Source organism: Triturus cristatus, chromosome 8 (genome assembly GCF_964204655.1).
Source record: "Triturus cristatus chromosome 8, aTriCri1.1, whole genome shotgun sequence".
NCBI classification, from domain to species: domain Eukaryota; kingdom Metazoa; phylum Chordata; class Amphibia; order Caudata; family Salamandridae; genus Triturus; species Triturus cristatus.
The window spans coordinates 980,576,052-980,597,127 of record NC_140591.1 but is presented as its reverse complement, the minus strand read 5'-3'; the positions used below and the strand labels follow the sequence as shown (position 1 = coordinate 980,597,127).

The 21,076-nt window shown below is 42.5% G+C and overlaps 1 protein-coding gene across 1 annotated transcript in view; it reads right to left on the bottom strand.

The window, feature by feature from the left end:
- The window catches only part of MAP3K15 (mitogen-activated protein kinase kinase kinase 15), a 1,172,574-nt gene that overhangs the window by 402,046 nt on the left and 749,452 nt on the right, over positions 1-21,076 (bottom strand). The window contains exons 12-13 of the mRNA XM_085622522.1: positions 19,228-19,277; positions 12,685-12,780 (exon numbers count right to left, since the gene is read on the bottom strand). Of these exons, the coding sequence (XP_085478648.1) occupies positions 12,685-12,780; positions 19,228-19,277 (146 nt within the window). The remainder of the gene's footprint in view (positions 1-12,684; positions 12,781-19,227; positions 19,278-21,076) is intronic.

Here is a 21,076-nt window from a genome sequence, read left to right as displayed (position 1 = left end):
TCCACAGCACCAGTACTAAAAGAGGCAGTAGAACGCAACTGACAGCTTGCTTGATATGGACTGGTGCAATACTGTCTTCAAATATAGAAGGGCTGTGCATCACGGGGGTATGCTCCTGCCATTAACCAAGAGAGTACTGCTAAGAGTCCGAGAGTGCAAGTGTTGTGAATGTCACTGATTGCATCAGAGTAAAAGAAAGTATTGGTCTGTGAGAATGAGTGTTTGGAGTGATGGATTTATTTTGTGGAGGTGTGACTAAGTAGTTTGGTGTCACATCTGAGAATGTGCTTTGGTATGACAGGCGATTGAGGATTTAAGTGTCATGTGCTGTCTTGGGGCTGCATCACGAACATCTTACAAACAAATGTGCTGGCTAATGTCTGTAGTGCCATATAGTACCTGTGGGGGTATACATGCTATGTTCTCACAGTCCAACACAGACATTCAACTAACTGAGAGTGTCTGAAGTACAAAATCTCTGATTTGCAGACTCACTGAAAGATCCAAACACTGAAGCTCTCACTCAAGGTGGGATGGTCGACCTGTTGGGTTTGGTGGCTCAACAGAGGCCACATCTCCACCTGTCTTGTGGAGTACTATGAACTGTATTTACAGCTTCATGATATGTTGCCAGAGATTTATTCTGCTGAAAGTGCTTTCACTGGTGTAGCAGAAGTTTATTTGGCAAAAGTGAAATGCTGGGCAACTGCCATGCCATATGGGCTACCCACAAATGTTTTCGTTATCAGAAACAAACTCCCAAAGCAAGAATTTGTATCTGCACTGGCAACATTCAGTGGCCCTAATGTTCAGAATGTTTTCTCAGTGCGTGCTTGGTTTTTGTTTAGTTTTTCTTTGTGTGACTGCTGTGCCTATGATGGCAGTCAATAACAGGGGAGCTTTAGAAGGGTACCTTTGCAATGCTCTTAAGCTGCTGGCCCTGTGGCAGATGGGACAGTGGCAAAGGTTTTCCCAAGTCTTAGCTGGATGAGGCTCCAAAATGGGAAATCCTGGTGGTTCTCCAACCTATAAATGAGCTGGTGGGACTACACATTTGGGAGTGTTGGAGAACTGCCGACTTGGAGTGTTATGTGAAGGGGAGTGAGAAATAATAGGGTAACCTTGGAATGGATTCAGTGGTAATACTTTTTATGCAAACTGAATTTATTTAGAGGTACATCTTATTGACATACTTTGCTGGACTTTTCAAAAAATCATCCTGGACTCACTAAATATAGCTCAAACGTGAAGAACACTTCCTGTAAAACTCTCCTCCACTTAATTTTACTGCTCACCTCAAAGATAAGTTTTCTTATGTTCCTTCTCTGTTATTGGGGACATGGGGCCAGATGTATGACCATTTCATTTTGCTAGTATCTAATTGCGATTTGTTTGTTACTCGCAATTAGGGACTCGCAAAATGTGATGTACTAATGTACTAATGTGTCTCAGACACATTTAGCGATTCTCAATAGGGTCGCAAATTACCTACCTCATCAATATTCATGAGGTAGGTCACAATTTGTGATCCATTAGGAATGGACTATTATCAGGGGGATGGTTGCCTGCTAGGGTCAGCAGACCACCATTTCTGTCATAGCTTTTTAAATAAATCAGTTTTTTAATTAAAATGCTGCCCGTTTTCCTTAAGAAAACTGGATGCATTTAAAAAAGAAAAATGAAAAGCTACCTTTTCATTATTTAAGAGTAGGCAATTGTCCGTGGAACCACTGCTTGCTTTCAAAAAATGTTGGCAACCACATTCACAAAGTGGAAGGAGCCCCCTTTTGTGAATGGATTACCACCTCCTTCACAGAGTCGGTAAAAGATGAATTATCAGTCGCAAAACATTCATAGATGCCCCTGCGACTCGCTATTAGGAAGGGACGCCCTTGGCACGCCACTTCCTAATACCGACTTGCAAATCACATTTTGCAACTCAGTAATAGGTTACTGACTCACAAAATAGGGTTGATAAAAGCTAAAAACCGTTTTAGCTGTTGCAAATGGCCCGATTCTCCATTAGTGGCCGCTAAAACTGGTCGTACATGTGGCCCATGGTCTACACAATATTTGTACAACCTTGGCAAGGTGAGGAAAATGAGTAATGTAGTGGCAAAGGGAATGAGTAACGTAGCAAACAGAACAAAAGTATCCAAAGCATTTGAAGATATTTAAAATCTAAAGTATATTTTGAAGGCTGCAGACTGCTCTGGCAGTTTGATGTATAAATAATTTTGTTTTAAACTAGGAGATGGACTGGCTTCTGAGGTGTTGCTAAAGTTTTAATTAGCATAATAGGAGACTCAGGGCCAGATGTGCGACCCTTCCTATTAGCGAGTTGCAAATTGCGTTGTTTTGCGACTCGCAATGTGCGACTTGCAAAATGTAATTTACAACAGTGTCTCAGTGTTGGACTTGGCCCTTTTTACAGGGTCATCCCTTGACTTTTTGCCTTCCTCCTGTATTTTCTTCTGACCTGTTGTTGGCGCCCACTTGCCAGTCCCTAAATCTTCCCTTGTCTTCATATCAGACACCCCTATGGTAGGCCCAAGGGCAGGGTGCATTGTAAGTATAAGGTAGGACAAGCCCTGGTGTGTGTGGCATGTCCTAATAGTGAATTACAGCCATTTTTGTTTTTCACTATTGCAAGGCTACCTGTTCCCCATTGGCCAGAATGGGCAGTTTGATTATTACATCCTATAATCCTAACTGACTCAGGGAACATGGAAGAAATTCAAGTTTAGTATGCCTGAACTCAGAATGATAAAATACATCTTTTAGTGAAGTTGGTTTTAACATAGTGTTAAAAAATACCACTTTTAGAAAGTAGTTATTTTCTTGTCTAATCATCCAGGCCTGCCTCTGCTAGGTTGTGTATTCCTTGTGTGGAGTTTGAGTGACAGTTGCTGGGGGATTCAAGGAGGCAGGGTGAGTCAGCACAGGGCTGAATAGAGAGATCTGCATTTAGAGGGGTGGGGGGAGTTGCACCTGGGACCTGAATAGGGCTGTGCCTTCCCTCCACAATGCTGGCTCCACCTCTTGTGGTGCGTCTGATGTCTCTGCCCTGCACTGTGAAAGGAAAGAAGGAGTCATGTAAACAGAGTGCTCCAGGACTGACCAGAACTGGTTTGGACTAGGCAAAGGTCTCTCTGCCTTCAGAGAACAAAGAGAAACTGGGTATAAATATTGGGACCCAAACCCAAGAACTTTAGATCACTTTGGGAAACAAGAAGAAACCTTTGCTGAGGAGAGGAACCAGAGAGACTGAGGAGAGACTATCCCTAAGCTGAAGTGGTGTTTGGGGGATTGGCCTGCAGTGGTTGCCTGACTGCCAAAGAAAGGAGAAAGGAACTTTGTATGTACTTTATTCAACTTGTGAAGGATCTCCAAGGGCTTGAGAAAAGAGCTTGCCTCCTGCTGAAGTCTCATGGACAACAGACTTCAACCACCAGCTCCCCAGAGTTCTTTGGAAGTGCCTTCAGCTGTATTGGGGCCTTCTGAGGGACTGCGTGTCGCAAGGAGCTGGAAGCGCGACTCACGAAGAAGAAGCGTGTCACCGCCGCAGCCGTCGCATCACTGAACAAGGGTGTCGCCGCTGTAGCTGTCGCATCGCATCGTAAAGAAACGTCTCGCAACATCGAAGAAGTGTGTCACCGCCGCAGCCGCTGCAGTCACATCACAGAACAAGGGTGGCGCGGCTGCAGCTGTCGTATCGAGTCGAAAAGTCTCACAACACTGGAGAAGCATGCCGCCGCCGCTGTCGTCGCATCACTAAACAAGGGTGCCGCCGCTGCAGCTGTCGCAGCGAGTCAAAACGTCTCGCAACACCGGAGAAGCGTGCCGCAGCCCCTGTCATCGCATCACTGAACAAGGGTGTCGCCACTGCAGCTGTCGCATAGAGCCGAAGCGTCTCGCATCACCGGAGAAGCGTGCCACCGCCGCAGCCGCTGTCGTCGCATCACTGAACAAGGGTGTCGCCGCTGCAGCTGTCGCATTGAGTCGAGATGTCTCGCATCATCGGAGAAGCGTGTCGCAGGGCCTGTGCCGGATTAGAAGAATCATTGAGTCGCCGCATGGCCGTCTGGTGCGCACGCATTGTGATGCAACAACAAGAAGACGTCATCTTTGTTTCATTGTACCAGATCATCGTCGCATCATGGCATTGCGGGCAGCATCATAGCGAAAGCGCAGTAAGAAACCGACGCATCACCGTTCCTGTGTGTCAGGAACCGACGCATCACCTTCCCTGGAACACTTTCATTGTATATCGTTACGCATCCAAAGGTACATTAACTCAAAGTGTCGCATTTTAACATCCAAAGAGAACTAAGCTAATTCTACCATTTGAAGTACAGTATTGTGGATTTTTGTCGTTTGTGGTCTTGTGGTTTGTGGTCTTGTGTTAAATCTATATAAAGAATACTTATTTTTGATATAAAACTTGTGTTGTGTCCATCTGTAGTGTTATCACTTGATTACTGTATGTGATGCTTTACACACTGCCTCTGAGATAAGCCTGTCTGCTCGTGCCAATCTACCAAGGGGGTGAGCAGGGGTTATTTTAGTAGTGTACCCCCTTACCCTGACTAGATGCAAGGGTCCCTATTTGTCAAAGGTACCTACTTCTGCCAACTAGAGACCCCCAAATCTAACACTCAGACACTGTCTGCGAATCCTAATGGAGTCACAAATTGAATGCCTCATTAATATTCATGAGGCAGGTCCAAATTGCGAACCCATTGGTAATGGCTAGCACTCCCAGGGATTCGTGGCCTGCTGTTTTTTTTTTTTATTAAATGCACCCTATTTTCCTTAAAGGAAAACGGGATGCAATTAAAGAGTAGGCAGTGTGGTCCATTAGACCACTGCCTGCTCCCCAAAAATATTTTCTCATCCATTCAGAAAGGCGAAGGGTTACCCTGGGGACACCTTTCCATTTGCGAGTGGTTTACCACCTACTTGAAGTAGGTGGTAAACTGCAAGTGTTTTGCGACCGCATTTGCGGTGGCAAAACAATTGTACGTTGAAGTGCGAATGGTAATAGTGAGTCGCAAACCCTATTTAGCGAGTCGGTAGTAGGTTACCGACTTTCAAAATAGGGTTCATAAATGGGACAGACCAATTTTGCGGTAGCAAACGGGCCGATTTCCCGTTTGCGACCGCAAAATACGGTTGTGCATCTGGCCCCTAGCTTCTTGTTGTAGGGTAACATTTTTCTATTTTAAGCATACTGAGGTGAGTGTTTTTCCAATGTGACACAAAAATGTTGGGGGGGGGGCTTGATTCTGTGTTTTTTCTTAAATAAAATTTGAGTTCTTGAATATGTAATTTTTGTATTGCATTTTGCTACTTAATTTAATGATTACAATGTCATTTTGGAACATATTCTTTTTTTCTGGTTTCTATCTGGGTGCTAATCAGTCATAGTTTATTGTTGATAAGAAGCCAAAACGGCACATGGAGAGAAGATGATGTAATCTTTGGGCTATATGGTGGACATGAAGAAAGGGGTCACTGAGTTTGAGCTCGGTCTAGTTTTGATCAATGAAAGGGGGAGAGTTTCACAGGATCTGATGTTATGGACAGTTAGGAGCGTTGCATCAGCTGGAGAGTGTTTTTGTTTTGTTTCTACAACTGGCATAAATGAGAGTAGTAGGATTTTGAGGTTTACGTTTCTTGCTGCTAATGGTGCAGCATAGAAAAGATAAACCATAATGTCAGTGTACTCAACGAGTGTGGAGGCCCTTTGTGAATTGGGCTCCTAGTTTTTAAACTTGACTAGGCGTCCAGAAACAAAATAACATTACAAGTAGTCGAGGGTACCCTGAGGCAATTTTCGAATCTTGCATCCCATCCCCCTTCCTGAAAAATTCCACTCAAATAGCTCCCTTGTACTTGCAAGGTTGAGCCCGCCCGGATATGATAGTAATATCCATGGTGAGGACTAAATGATGAAGCATGCCACCTATATCAAACCCTAGTGGGTGAGAGTCCTAAAAACAAACCAATAGTGTTGTCAAGGTGGGCCGCATTATTTAAAAATGCACCATCCAAACATGGGTACTCCTTTTTCGATGCAAGTGGTTTAAGTGTCAAAGCAGGGTGAACACATATGGTAGCTTCTACTCCCCTCTTTTGAAGACTGAAATAGGCTTTTGACATTGCTTTAGGCCAACACTACAATAGCCAATTGCATAATAATGGACAACATCAAGAATAATCTGCTAGTTAGCAGGGCAACAAAGTCACCTTTTTCGGTTAGCAAAGTATGTGATGATTTCCAGCCTGAAAAAAACATTTAACCACCCTTCACTGCATAAAAACTTAACAATGAAGTTTTCCTCAAATTCCTTATCAGAATCACTAGCAAGATCATTGTCCATATGAGCCTCAAAAGAGAAAGAAGGCGTTCTATGTCCAACCTAAGCAAACTTTGATAGCTGAGGCTCAGCCGTTTGCAGGGATTTAGTGCAGGGAAAGTGGGTAATTGTGGGATAGACGTCTGAGAGTCATTTAGGCAATGAGGTCCTTGAAATCTTCCACATAATAAGGTGACTTCTAAATTATGCAAATGTCCCAGGCAAAGCATAATCACTGAGGCTCCAAGAAACTGATCATGACTGAGAATGAACTAGTTTCTGAACTAGAGACTTTTGGAAGCTGAGCTTGTGTATGAGCTGGTATACTTCCAGAATATCATACTCAGAATACAGTCTGACATAAACGAATATGCCTCCTTATCCCGCATTCTTTTTTTCCGCTGGGAATCACAACGTGGTCGTTACAACGACCGCGTTGTGATTCCGCATACCATTACTCCGCAAGTCGGAACAACGACTTGCAGAGGGGGGGAGCTGGATGTTGGAATAGTATAATTTACTATTCCAACTCCAGTCTGTGCAGACAGTAGGGAAGGTGTTGGATTTTAAATCCAACACCTCCCCCCCCCTCCGCAAGTCGTTGTTCCGATTTGCGGAGTAATGGTATGCGGAATCACAACATGGTCGTTGTAACGACCGTGTTGTGATTCCCTGCGGAAAAAAAGTTTAGTTATAAACGTTGTTTACCGACATAAACACCTAGTCCTAAATATTATTAATAAAAGAAAATGTATAACCAGTGAGACAATATGTTTGTATATGATCCACACAACATTTATGTCACACAATATTTTTGTATACAGTATTCTGGGATATAATCTTATGAAGTAGTGGTGGAAACTGGGATTGTTTAGATGACTCCACCAGCCTCTACAGGTATATCAACCATATCTTCAGAATTTTTATGAGAGCGACCATGAGAAACATAATGGGATCTTAGAGAAAAGTAACAATGAAAGGTCAAGATGTACTCCATATGTTGCCACCCTTGCAAATAGGGGACAGCATCAAAATCAATGGGTGTTGCGGTGGAATGCCCACTGCAACACCCATTGCCCACCCCTTTAACGCTAAGTATATCATGAAAGGGTGCTTTATTTACAAGGCAGTATAATGCCACATTAAGTGGCTTAACGCCGCCTTGTACATAAGGCGAAGCCCCTACCGCTACAGGAACGTCAATGAAAGTGACGTTCCTGTGGCGATAAGGGCTTGTAAATATGCCCCATAGTTGCAAGACGCAGTATGTTTGGAGTTGGACACATGCAAGTAAACGATTTCTACCATGCCAACAGGCATTGAAAATCACAACCACCAGCAGATGTTAACAGATTGTCGTTTTACGGCATGTGGTTTTTGTATTTGTATCTCTTTGTATTGATGGCTACATTAGCGTAATGATTTTAACTAATTGTACAATAAATCTTTCTGATTCTGATTCTGCCAGTTTGCTCAAGAAGGAATACGGTTTTGTGGGGGTGAGTCCTCATGAAATTTCATTGCTTTCAGAGGATGAAATGTTTCAGTGAGGTCCTAACATAAGCACAGAGCATTGCAGAGGAGGAAAGCACAACCCAACTTTTGGAAGAAACTTGTGTCTAGGAACAAACCTCCAGTGTTGCAAAAAAAAAATTTGACAACAATGAGTTCAGATATATGTGTACTCATGTGCCAGACTGATCAGCTGGGCTCTGGAAACCAGGGTACTCACAAGAAAATGGCTTATACCTCTGTATCAGCCCGTGCAGAAAATGTGGAATTCTACTTCCTCTTTCTGTGCTTGTGTCTTTGTCAGAACAGTTATGCTCCATAGAAGATACATTTAAAGCTGTGATCTCTTGACTCTGAGAGAATAAGGAGGTACTCATGGGATATTCTGGCGATTCAGGAAACATAAACACTGGATAGTTGAACCTTCGCATCAGTACCTATAGGGCCTGATTCACAAACTGTATTTTGTACTACTATTGTACTAAAGATGTTTTTGAGAATTAAATATAGTTTTAACATTTTCGCTACACTTTACTGTAAAGAGATCTTCTCTCCAACTGTGCAGTCTCCCTAGGGTAAAGTATAGGGATTCTTTTTTTTTACCAGACGCAAAAAAAGCATTACATGTTTAATGTAAACTATTGTACAAATGTATTCTAAATGTAGAACAAAGAAAAATGCTACACCAGCATACACGTTTTTTGAATTTCATATTTAAGGAATTCAAATATATAAAATAAAATTATTTTTCTGAAGTTTAAATGAAATAATACTTTCCTAGCAAAATAAAAAAAAAAAATATCGAATAATTATTAAAAGAGATGTACAGAATTAAATAAAGGCACTTCAATTATATTTAAATAAAAAAAATTACATTAAGGGTTAATATTCAAAAACGGTTATTAAATAATTTTATAAGTAAATAATTATATATTATTTTTACATTTTTTTCTTCACATTAAATGACATTTATTTAGATTTTTTAATATTTCATTTTATCACTATTTCTAATGAGGTTTTATTTAAAGTCCCTCGCACAATTATTTTCTATGGGAGGGTGTTGCAGTGCTCCACTTGATAATCTTTTACAGTAGTACTTTAGAAGTGCAGTTTGTGAATAGTACTTTGTAGCATGTTTGAAGTACTACTGTAGCACTACAAATTAGAGTTTGCAAATTTTGGGCCAGATGTACAACGATGACAAGTTGCGAGTTGCAAATTGCGCTCGATTGCGAGTTGCAATTTGCGAGTCGCAAAATGCCATGTACAACAGTGTCTGAGACACCGTCTGCGATTCCCAATGGGGTCGCAAATTGCATGCCTCATGAATATTCATGATGCACTCACAATTTGCGACCCCATTGAGAATGGCTGGCCCTCCCAGGGATGGTGGCCTGCTGGGCTCAGCTGGCCTCCATGTCTGGGACTGCTTCTAAATAAAACATTTTTTTAAAAATGATGCCTGTTTTCCTTAAAGGAAAACGGGATGCATTTAAAAAATGAAAATGAAAAATGAAACGTTTTCGTTTAATTTTTTAAGGGCAGGTAGTGGTCCCTGGGACCACTGACTACCCCTGAAAAATATTTGCCCCTGCATTTGCAAAGGGAAAGGGGTCCCCTGGGGACCCCTTCCCATTTGTGAGTTCATTACCACCCTCTTGAAGAGGGTGGTAAATTGCAAGTGTTTTGTGACCACAATTGCAGTCGCAAAACATTCATACATGGGGTAGAGAGTCGCTATTAGGAAGAGATGCCCTTCAAACACCTCTTCCTAATAGCGAGTTGCAAAAAAATTGCGACTCACTAAATAGGTATTGTACATGGCCCTGTTCGTTTTTGCATGCGCAAACGGGTCGCTAACCTGTTTGCGCCTCCATCTGGCCCCAGGTCCTTAGTATCTCCATTAGTTAGCACCAGAAGCAAAATAATCTTTTGTCAAGGAAAGCTCATTGAAGCAAGCCCTTATGTTAGACTACTTGGGCACTTCTAGTGAGCCCTGTGCCAAGGTGTGCCAGTGCTCAGGGATAACGTCACACTACAGTAGTAAATGACCTTTTGGGGGCTCATCCATGTTCCTAGATGTTGTCTTGGTGTCCGGGAAGAAAGGAGCCAGGGACCAGAATCTGGCATAGGACTTAACTTGCTGATAGTGCTAATTCCTAGGTGTGTGAAATTAATCCTGAGATCCTTAATCACTCTGCATTTTCTCAGGTTCAGGGATTTCCCTGCACTAGTCAATGGATGGGAGATTGTTCCTATGAAAAGATGGGGATTGGAAGATACCTTGGGGGGACTCAGAAGGGCTCATCTGAATTGCCCTGTGATGATGGAGCCCTAGATGGGGCCTTACAGGTTCTTTGCGAGAGTCTCTACTTCCTTGGTTAATTGCTGCTGCTTTAAGTCTGTCCTTTAAGAGAAAGTAATGTGAAGCTGGGAGAACTGCGACAGTTGCTTCTGCCTTTTTGAAAGTATGTCAGACAAACGTCCTAAAGAAATAATGTTGATTTTAAATAAAGAGCCTCAACTTAAAAGCAACAACACTACCTTCCTTCCCATTGTTCAATGACATAAACAAGCACAAAATACATAGTATAAAGTAAGCGAAGTGCAAAAAAAAAACCTCTGTCGCGCTACGCAGAGCTCCGCAAGCGGCAGAGTGCGTTAGATAAATGGTGTTCGCTGTGATTTTCAGTGCCGGGTGTTGGTACGCACTGTTCAATTATCGCGAATGGCACCATGCACAGCGCAAGCAGGCGCAGCTCCTTTCTGCTGCTCGAGTAGATTTTTTACTCGAGTGGTAGCTTTCTCAATGCGAACAGACAGTTTCTCAATGCAAGTGGTCGCAGCATACGCGACTACTCGCAATGGGAAGTCCAACCGCCTGCGTTGAGAAATCTCATCAGGAGGTTGATTTTCCACGTTTACGCTCGCCAACTTGATCCCTTGCCCAGGGATTTCTTGAGAACAGAGAAGGAACAGTTCTTGGAACACAAACTCAAGGTCTGATGAAACACCAGATACAAATATAAGCAGTTCAATTACTAAAACATGACATACCTTACCCTGCACAGACTGATATTATGTGCTGCCCTTGCTGCCCAGTATTGGACGCTGAATTCGTACAAATGAAATGGAGCTGCCCGACAAAAGAGCGTATTTGAGCCATGGTGGTGAAGGTTATGGAGATCCCTCTCAATAGACAAAATTTGCTCACAATGGAAATCTGCCTGTTGAGATTATATCCACACAGACTGGAAAAGAAAATAGGTAATAGATTCCTTGACCTGGCTCTTGTAGTGGCCCGAAGGGACATAGCATTGCATTGGAGATCGGAGTATGGCCCGCCACACTGCAGATGGAAGAGAGCTGTGTAGAACTGGGCTATATCAGAAGGGGAGGACTTGCGGAAAGAGGAGCAGACAGGCCTCCACAAGAAGCCCATAGCACACCTTTGGCTGGAAGTGTTGTCGACTTTGTAGATGGAGATGCCAGGGCCATTGTCCCTGACTGCCCTTGCTAACCTGCGTCCACTGTATGTTGTATTGCCGGTCATATTCAGGAGCATCAGATGCAGGTCAGGGGATTTGAGGTGGGTAGATGAGGGATAATGTGCGTGGCCAACAAGTTGTAAGTTTGGAGGGAATGGATCACCATTTTAAGCAGGGCAGCTCAGCTGATGATTGGATGGAAACTTCAACCTTATAGGTTTCCACAAAAGTTCCTACAGCTTAGGCCTCATGTTACATGTTCATGTATGCCTAGGTTTTTAAAGTTTACTTTCTCCACATAAAGACTATGGGCCTGATTCAAAAAGTAAACTAAGACAAAAGTCTAACTTTATGACTTTTGGTATTCACAAAGGGCGTTTTCTACTCGTAAATACCCTTTGTGAATACCAAAAGTTGAACTTTACGTCTTTCTATATTCACAAAGGGCATTTACGAGTAGTAAAGTTATACTTTCCTCTTATTTTAGCTTTGTTAATCAGGCACTATGTTTGCATTTTGCTACCGAGCACTCCACAATGAAAAAAAGCCCTGACTTCTCTTTGTAGGCACCAAAGATCTAGAATGTCCCAAAGACACTATGGGGCAGATGAATCAATATTTCACGCAGACCAGCAAGCCACCTTACTGCACTGTGCTGTGAAAGGGAAAGGGAAGGAATGTGCCATATTTAACATCATAGGAAGCATTTCTGTCCTTTTCTTGCACTGAAGCACAATGTGCTGCCTAGTGCCAGCACAGGCACCCTTACACTGTGATGCAAATGTTTCTCTGTTGCAGACAGGTTTTTTCTTTTGCAGCAAGAGGCACCTTCCTGCACAAAAAAATCTTCTGAGGCAGTTTCCTCTTTCTATGTGTGCTGCAGAATGATGCTTGGTAAGGATCACCTGCCATCTTTGACCAAATGGATACGGACAAGCATTCATAAGGATCAGTTAGCGGATCACTGTTGGATGGGTAATAGAGCTAGGAATTCATGCCCTACTATTTTTAATAAGCAGGGAAACAGCTATCAGTAGTGCAGCAGGTGCCATGGCACAAGGGACCAGAGGTCTGAGGAGACCACGCAACCCTCATCATGACACTATTTTACTAATTACCATTTGTCAGTGCAGACATTTTCCATGCTCGCACTATGGTCCATGACACCTTTGTACACCACTGGCAGTAAGACCTTTTAGAATTATCTTTACACAGGAACATATTTTAAAATCTTCAAATGTATACTCCCCTCCCATGATCTGTGTGTCTATGTTTCAGCAAAGAGTAAAGATTTTCAACAGCACTGAAACGTAATGCTTTACCTGCCGCACTGGTCTTCAGTAGAAAAGTATATTTGGAAGTCATCTGAATTATCATGAACATAAAGAAAACAACATCGTTCATCAAACTTGGATATGCTGTAAAAAAACAGAAAACAGCCTTAATCGAGGAATTTTATAACGCTTACTGAGTTTTGTGTAATGCACATAAACCTGTTCACTTAATTTAAATTTTTTTTTTTTAACAAAGCATTCAGGCAGAATTTTATGGGCCTGATTACGACTTTTGGCAGAACGGTGCAAACCGCCGCACCACCGCTCCGCTGAAGGTCACCGCCGCCCGTCTGACAGATTATGACTTTTAATAGTCTGGAGGGCGGGCAGCGTGGCGGTCCCAGGGCAGTGCCTCATTCAAAGGTGGCGATGACTTTGAAAAAGGCACCGCAATGGGAACGCCTCACAAGGTTCCTGCACGGCATGGACTCGCAAGTACATGCCGTGCAGGAACTGTTGTGCATGCACACCCTGTGTGCATCCACAAGCGGAGGAGACACAGGGGGGCCCTGTAGGGCCCCCTTTGTTTCCTTTCTGCCAGGATTTACATGGAGTAAGAACCTCCAAGTAAACCCTGGAGGAGAGGAAACTCGTAATATGCATATCCGGACCGCGGCGGACCCTCCAAGCATATTGCGGCCTCCTGAATGCCATGCAACCTCTGGGGAATGGCGGTTCCTTGGCAGTATTAGCGGTCCCAGGGCGGAGCGCCCACCCTACTCATAATGGGGCGGTTGGACTGCCAGTGCATTGGTGGCTGGACTGCCACCACCCCACCCCCATGAGTCTGGCGATCCTCGGACCACCAGACACGAAATTAGGGCCTAGGTGTCTTTAGCACAAACAGTTTTTGTACTCTATGTATTTATATTAAGGTTTATTTCAGGTTAAAAACCAATATAACCATACAGACTACATCAGCAATTCATTGCACAGTAACAGAATAGATATACAAATAATGCAAGAAGTCATCAAGGGCAGAAACAGGGAAACAAGGGGAAGGGAAAGATGATGAGGAGGAACGGGCAACAGGAAGGGGAAAACATATTGTCAAGAGGAGGCAAAAGAAATAGAGAACAATCACAGGGCCTAGTGGGTACATTAAAGAAGGGCCAAAGTGCATAGCAGTAAGGGATGTGGCAATGGTAAACAATGCTATTATTAACTTATCAAACAGAGTATTCACAGATGATGAGAAAACAGTTTTTTGTTTTGGCCTCTCCTTTTGTCCCTCATCTGGTTTCAATCGTGTGGAGACACGCATTGATTTGTTTAGACTAATAAGAAAATTAAAATTAAAGATCTGGCACCACCTGAGACAGGGGGCAAGAGGGAGAAGATGCAGCAGCAGGGTACTCAAATGAGAGAAGGGTTGGCTCCTCCGCTAAGGCGGTGGAGCATCTCCCCACTGCATTTCAGCTGTGCAAAAAAGGAAAAATAAAATGACAATAACACAATGTCATTATCATTGTATTTTTCCCTGCTGAAGCCAGTTTTGGGATGGGGGTGGGGCTTGGCTGTTGTCACATTAGAGGGAGGAGAGGTGAGTGCACTTCAGTGCTCACGACAATTTGGCCAGCCATCTTGGGCTGTCTAAACAGTCATATGCACTTAGCATGTTCTCCACTCAGCTGTACTGCACAGTCTAGGTGGAGAACATGCGCAGGCTCCCACTACCTGTCTGAGCACTGAAGCCAGGCGCTCAGTCCAATCACAACACTGCTGTCATGATGGTGACAGCAGCGTGGTGACTGGTAAGGGGAGTCTAGAAGCCTATATGCTTTTGGTTCACAGAAGGAGAGGATGGAGGAGAGGACGGAGGAGAGGCAGAGGCCGGCCAGTCGACTGGCCACCATGTAATTGATCTTTTCTTTTCTTTGTTTAACCCCCCCTCTCCCCGCCCACCACTCCTGCCCGGGAGCAGCCACCACTGACTGAGAAGTCACCATGAATTCGACCATTGGGGTTACTAACAAGCTTATTACCCTGTAAATATTAGAGGTGAACGAGCAAGAGGGTAGTAACACAAAAAGCAAGACGTTCTCCTTGATGAGTTGGGTATAGTATATAACTAATTCTATCCCAACTTCATATCCAAGTCAACATTTTTAAATCATATGCCCTGTGACGCTATCAACACTTTTCATGAAGAGATTGTAGAAGAGTTGATGAAAATTAGACAAACTAGTCGAGTTGAAAAGTAGAACCTGACAAAAGAACAGAGACAGTCCATTGATTCACTAGCCAGTGATGATAGCATAATTATCCATGTGAAAACAATTAGTATGCAGTTCCTATCAAAAAAGAAAGACAATGACGTGTCATAACTGTAAGGTTGAAATCAGTAAAACACAGGAGATGGATCTCCTTATTTGGAAAAAGGCCCTCACACACCCAACAAGTAGGTGTCTTGCTTCATCATCGGGTCTGCTCCTACTCGAGCCGGCGCTGCAATGCCCGATTAGGCGCCCGTGATGGGGCCTACTTAATGGAGATCTTTATTCCAAGGCCGACAGGGTCCTAGTGTAGGTGAATGTGGAGTGTAAAGAGAAGTTTAAAATAGGGAAAGATAGTCCGATCAAAAAAGTTTTAATGAAGTTGGCTACTCCCCTAATTAAAATGAAAAAATCGCGTATAGTCACTCAATGTTGTGCATTTATACGCTTATGAATTGAGGTCGACATGTTTCTTGCCTTACTATCAAATCAATGGCAATTCCTCAGGACCTAATCAAATACTACCTACACATTTTTTGGTGGTGGTCACCCAACACAAACAGTGAAGAGCGGCCACCCTTACAGCACCCTAAAAAATCTGGGGGTACCTTTGGTTTCAACAAAGATTATTAAGTGTTAACCCTTATTGAGTCTGTTCCGGGCCATAATAGTAGTACCGGTCGCCGTCGACACTGAATTCTAGTGCCGGTTCCCTTAGCAGTATCACAAAGTTAATCCTACCCATATAGATCGACCGTATCCTGCAGATAAGGGTGGGAAAATTGCAGTATTATTAAGAATGATCTAAATCAAAGAGGCTGTGAGACAGCTTAGTGATGGGGCCTGCTATGAGGTCATTGACAAGGAGACCTGTAACAAAAGTATGACAGATTACTGGGTCATGCAAGAAGGATGGTGGGATAGAGGGTTTTCAGAGTTAGAGGAGTACAGCTACTTGAGGATGGAATTTTCCAGTCTGCCTATGTTATATTTTCTCCCCAAAGGACACAAAAGCAGCAAGAGTCCAGCTGGTAGATCCATTAGGTTGATTCTGTCTTGAGTGACTGAGGCCAGTCTTCCGTCATATGTACATGATACAAAGGATATCCTGGGCAGACTATAAGGGTTAGAATGGGAAGAAGATTCCTTGCTTGTGACTTTGGATGTGTACTCCCTTTACATGATCTTTAAAAACAATATATTTCTGCTCTCTGGTACATTGTACAGGCAGCTGCACGGGACTGCTATGGGCACCTGTTTTACTAACATCTTTATGGGCTGGTGTCCACAGATGACGAGACAGTGGAGGACATGAAACACGCAGTTCTCTGACTGATATACGTAGATGATTTGTTCATTATTTAGAAAAATGAAAGAGATAAAGCCAGAGAGTATGTTGAAAAACTGGGGGAGAAAACATAAAATCTTGACTTTAAGTGTACCATTGGTAAAAAGAGAATAGAGTTCCTGGATGTGAATGTAGAGGTGAGATAGCAAGATCTAAACTAGTGTATTCAGAAAACCAACAGAGGGTACCAGTCTTCTACATGCCCCCAATAGCCACCCAGAAACCCTCAAGTGGAACATTCCTTTCGGAGAACTGCTGAGAGCAAAAAGGATAAGCAGTACAGAAGAGGCATACTACAATTGCCAGAGAGTTGTGGCGACCAGATTCAGGGGCAGAGGTTACCCTGGGTGGGTCCTGAACAGGGCCATTGCAAAAGTCAAGGTGCTAGACAGAGGGAGGAATCTTTTTGAGAACAAAGGATGCAATGACAGTGATGATAGTGATGAACCGGAGACAACATGCATGGTGGTAACATGCAGTGGTTGCTCCAAAACAGTTCCAGGGCAGTTTAGAAAGTAATTCCCAGAAACCGGGACATATGCAAGTGTGAACCCACCCTGAGTAACCACACTGCCCTCCAGGCTCTGGTCCACCCTGTTTTTTGTTTCTTTTATTGCGGATCCATCGCATATTTGCAGTAATCTTTTTTTAATTACGTTTTCTGCCTTGTGGGGGTTCTTCAGAGACCCCATCCCCAACAGGCCTGGGGGGGGGGCAGGTATTCCTACTGTCCCCCTCCATATGACCACTATGTGTTTTTTATACTTATTTTAAAATGGCTGCCACCACATATTTTTAATGTGATGGCAGCCAATCAGATCTTATCTCCAGATCTGTTGGCTCCGCGAACCCTTAGAGGCATGATATATACATATATTTTAAAGACTCATTTCTCAAAAACTACTGAATAGATGTACACCAAATCACAAAAATCACACTTTCTGGACCAGGATATTGTTTCCTGCCAAATTTGGTGTAATTCCATTCAGCCATATTTGGTTGTTGCTGTGCCTAATTTTCCTATGGAAAAATTCATAGGGAAAATGTGTTTTGGTCCCCCACTTTTTTCTCAGCTTTTCCAGGAAGGAGCTGAGGTGGATGAACATTTTTTGGAAAAATTTGTGAACATTCATCAAACATGGGCAAAATTGTTAGAAAACAAAAAAAAAATCCTATGGAAACATGGCTCTATCTATCTATCTATCTATCTATCTATCTATCTATCTATCTATCTATCTATCTATCTATCTATCTATCTATCTATCTATCTATCTATCTATCTATCTATCTATCTATCTATCTATCTATCGCTATACATCTATATAGCTATATATATCACTGTGGCTGTCTCCAGTGTGCATTATAGTAAGGGCAGAGTTTCCACAGTAAAGGTATTTTTTGTTTTGCAAATAACTTTGGAGCTATTAGAATCTGCACAAACCTTTCCCAAAAAACAGTTTATCAACTTTAGCTCCTTCACAGGAAGTTTTCTATTGAGCCATCAGGCAGGGGCTAAGAAAAAGAGCAGGTCCCAAAAATGTCCTTTCCCACGTTAATTCTAATAGGAAACTTTGCTTTCCGATACAGAAATAATGGGTGAACAAAATGACACCAAAATTGGCAAAACAGTATTCAGAAAAGAATGCTTTGTGTGATCTGATGTACATTTATCTAGCTGTTTTCGAGAAATGTGAAATTAAAGAGGGGCTTGTGTTAGGCATGAAGTGGTTAACCTTGAGAAACAAGTGACTGATATCTGGATGGGTGGTCCCACAATACTGCTCCAATCCGGTATTGTGGTACTATCATGGTATCATAATTCTAAAAATACTTAGATCTGATTGGTTGTGGAAGGTTTTTCTACTGTCAGCTATTTCGGTACCGTGGGACCAGTACTGGTCCTGCTGTATCAGAATTATCTGATTGGCTTGCCGCAACATCGGAGAAAATGTTGCTGTTGCAATTACTGGATTCAGGGACTCGGTTCCTGGTCCTGAGAAAAAAAAAAAAAAGTAATTTAAGGGGAAAGGATCAGCACACCGCATTACTACTTTGGGACTCAGTGAGGCTCCTGTGAGGCACCACAGTACTTCTGCGGGAGTACTGCAGTACTAAAAATAGTCATGAAATAATAAGAGAATAGCAACTTCCTGGTGGGTTGGACGAAAAGCCTAGCCTGTATATATTTATATAGATATGCATCTACAGTGTGGTATTACACATGCAGTGAAAGCATCTGTGTAGTTATTGTTAGGCTAGATTTTACAGTGAAATGGCATTTTTTGCTTTTGCTAATAACTTTGGTGCCATTTAACAAATCCACATAAAACTGTCCATAAAAGGTCACATTTTGTGGAGATCCACCACGCATGAGACCAAAAAAATGAAATCTCTCAAAAATGACATTTTCCATTTTAACTCACATAGGATTATTTGCGCCTCGATAAAGAAAAAATGGCTAGAAAGAATAACACCACATTTTAACATTTAAGTGGAACTTTCCCCAGGAAGTGCTTATACTTGGTTTTGTGTAAATACGTTTCGTAGTTTTTTCATGAAAATAGCAGAGGTTCCAGCAGGACTGTGGCATGGGCATGTGCCAAATCGAGGAGTCACGGCCTGCCATAGGCAGCACCTACCGGATTATTTGGCAGGATGCTTGCAACCCCAGATAGTATCTCAGATTGCCAGCATCCAGTCTGATGGGTAGCCACACCCTCAATAGTTTCTTATTTTTTAAACTAGTTTACTCAAAAAAATATTAGCTTTCCTGAATAGAGGCGGCCCCTGTAACAGGCATAACAGTTCTATAACAATTATTGGCCTAGTGTCTAATGAATAAACATTTTACTGATCAACAGATGAGGAACAAAGACAACATTTTAATTTCCCAGCTCCAAAAACAGGTTTTCTTTAGTTTAACATTTAGCCTTAATGTAAGAACAATTATTTTGGAAATAGGCCTACCTTATTCCTCTGATGGAGGAAGCTGTGAAATTCCATTCATGAATCCCTTTCTGAAAAAAAAAAGATTTGAGCTCTAGTGCAATTCAGAATTGGAAACACATATTTCATTTTAGCTCATTGCTAGCCTGTTAAAGAATGGTATTACTATCAGCATTCCAATACCTCAAGTACGATTGGTGTGGTTTGGTAGTGGAAAGATTGTTTAGTAGGGAAAAAGGGCAGAAAGACAGCCCAAACTAAGAAATTATTTTCGTTAAAAAAAGAAAAAAGTGAGTATTTAAGGTTATGTTAGGAGCCTTTTGCAGAATATGCAGAATGCCAGGGTTGTCCAATAACAAGTCTGACTAGTCTTAACGTCACCTTATACCTCTTTCTTTCTCCAACCTTCGCTTCATGCTGCTTTATCTCACTAACAGGTGTCTTTTAATTTCTTCTTACCCCGTGTGACACAATTTCCCTATATTATTCCCCCTCCTTCTTTCTTTCTTTCTCTCTCTTGCTCTTGGATCATTTATCTCACTATAGCAGGTGTCTTTTAATTTCTTCTTACCCCCTGTGACACAATTTCCCTATATTTTTCCACCTCCTTCTTTCTTACTTTTCTCTCTCTCTCTTGGATCACAGTCTGATTGATAAAAAATAAGTCCCAGTCTGCAAAAATGTGTGGCAGTCCATTCCCCACCACCAGCGTCCACTGGCACAAATTAAGCAATGGCCAGCCTTTGTTACAGGACGAATATTTTGTAACAAGTGCTTAGAGATATACAGCTCTGGCTGCACCAACAATGGTAAAAACAAGACTTTTAAGTGTCATCATGCACCGCATTTATTATAATGCATCTGAGCGAACTGGGTGCTGGGATGTCAGGCAGTGTGCTCCCTACCCCTTTGTGTGATCTGAAAGGTGAATTGACCAGACTGGAAAGCAGCTATAATTTCACAATGTCCCGCTGGAGATACATGGACTTGCTAGGGTGGTGACAGAAGGCAGAGGATGGCCTAAAAAAGCAATAGTCAAAACATACACACATCATTGCATGCTTGCCCGATGCAGTCCCCCAACTCGTTAGGGAGCTAGAAAAGATTATATGTCTCAACATCCCCCCATCTATAACAGGAAACTTTGCAATTCTAGTCTGCGGCCTTTTATAACATAGGACGTCCCCCTGGATCAACTGTGAAAATAAATGCCATGCTCTTCACTTCACTGATACATGAGTACCATGGAATCCTGGAGGACAAAACGCTACTTAACTACAATGACAACATGGCTGCACGACTGCTATGAGTTTCCTGTCAATTTTTGGACAGGCATTTTGCAAATTTTCCTCACCACATTGTACTGACGTCCAAACACATCAGCAACTGGCTGTTTTCAAGGATGACCTGCTTTTCATTCACAGCAAAGAATGAGTAAGCTTCTCCATGTAAGGCTTGGTCTTGTGTAGAATTAGGTTGAAATAAGTTAAATGGGGTGAGATTATGCTCAGAGCAGTTGCCATGGAGAGCCATTGATTTAATCCCATTCAACCCTGATCTTCTCCCCACACCCACAACTATTTAATCGTCCGTACATTGTAAGCACAACTTTCCAGTAGAGCAAATAAGAAGTGAGGTGGAGGAAAAAGGGGGCAAAATGGGATAAAACACACTGAAACTGGTTTCTTAGTCTGGTTCACCTTACATCCGAGGCTCTGAAGTTATTGTGTACCTTAGAGGTTAGTGTGGAATGTAGGCATTTACTAGAAACAAAAGTATGAGCAGGTGGCTTAGAAAATCAAATGCTCGCTGCTGACATTAGGTATGATCAGCATAGTACAAGCTTAATTTCCAGCAAAACCAGAAGAGT